Raw genomic sequence first — 1,323 nt, 5'->3', positions numbered from 1 at the left:
CACAAAGATACACCTTCACATTTAAAGAAGTAAGCTGATTTGCATATTCAAATCAGAGAACTGATGATATAAAATGCTGACACATATTTGGACCAGATTAAGATTTTTGTGTTTAATGTTTGATCTATATAAACAGACCATTATTTTGCTATTATTAGATATAAATGCCATCTTTGTGTTGCATTACTTTTAATTTTATTTTGTTTAATGGATTTTAATATAATTTATTTTTATTTTAATATGAAATTAAAATATAAATATTATAAAATATGAAGAAAAATATGTCTTTACATACAGTTTTGAATAGTGCAACCTGGAAAGTGTTTAAAACCACTGAAAATCAATTTAGCAAAATTCAGTAGCCTAAAACGGGATCAATTTAAGTGATAGATTACTGCCATCTGTTGGTGTTTAAGCAGGCAGCTCACATCTCTTATAGACCTCCTGGACTCAGATCACACAGACAGAATAAGCACTTCAGTTTATTGACTGACAGATTTAATGATGATGAAACCCTCAATGCTGCTCAAACGGTGCTGAAAACTACTATACCTCTTCTGAGACAACAGCAAAACAGCAAAACTTTGTTCTCTTATGGGATGAGAGCAAAATGATGCAAAATATAATGGATTTTATTGCCTTTCTATTGAAACATAGTTTCTGATTATAGTGCTTATTTAGCTAATTATTTTGTTTATTTTATTAGGTAATTGTTGATTTGTTGAACATCAGTGAATATCATTTTAAAGACAAAACGTGATAAATACTGTAATGTGAATTTGATGATGTTTTTGTACAGGGAGGCTGTTGGCATCTGTCACTGTGTTTCTCTGGCACAATAATACACAGCTGTGTCTTCAGCTTGCATATTCTTTCCTTGCAGTGTTATTGTGTTACTGGAAGTGTCTCTGCTGATACTGAACTTGCTTTTCAGGGAATCCTTGTAGGCTAAGTTTCCATCACTCCAGATAAATCCAATCCACTCCAGAGCTTTTCCTGAAAGCTGACGAATCCAGCCTGTATGCTCACTTGTAACTGAATAGGAGACTTTACAGTTGATAGTGAGAGTGGCATCAGGACGGACAGTCAGAGACTCAGGCTGAGTGAGTTCATATGAATCAATACCTGTATCAAATCAAATAATACCTGTTAATAAGAGAGCATGATGCTTAAAAACTGTTAACAAGCTTTTTAGCAACAAAATGATGTATCACACAGAAAGCAGACTAAACTTACAGGATATCACTGCCAGAAGCAGCACTAAAGATGAAGAGATCATGGTTTGTTTCACAGCACAGTTTGAATGAACTGAAGCGATTCTTC

The 1,323-nt window shown here is 33.6% G+C and overlaps 1 gene segment (V, D, J or C); it reads right to left on the bottom strand.

The window, feature by feature from the left end:
- Window positions 1-795: 795 nt before the first annotated feature.
- Window positions 796-1,323, bottom strand: LOC107579867 (Ig heavy chain V region 5A-like). The segment is given in 2 exon segments: window positions 796-1,125; window positions 1,237-1,323. Coding segments are annotated over 2 exon segments (351 nt in total).

The sequence above is a fragment of the Sinocyclocheilus grahami genome, unplaced genomic scaffold, assembly GCF_001515645.1.
Source record: "Sinocyclocheilus grahami isolate Dianchi unplaced genomic scaffold, SAMN03320097.WGS_v1.1 scaffold20956.1, whole genome shotgun sequence".
NCBI lineage: Eukaryota > Metazoa > Chordata > Actinopteri > Cypriniformes > Cyprinidae > Sinocyclocheilus > Sinocyclocheilus grahami.
Note: the sequence above shows the minus strand (reverse complement) of the source record. Positions and strands in the feature narration are given on the sequence as shown.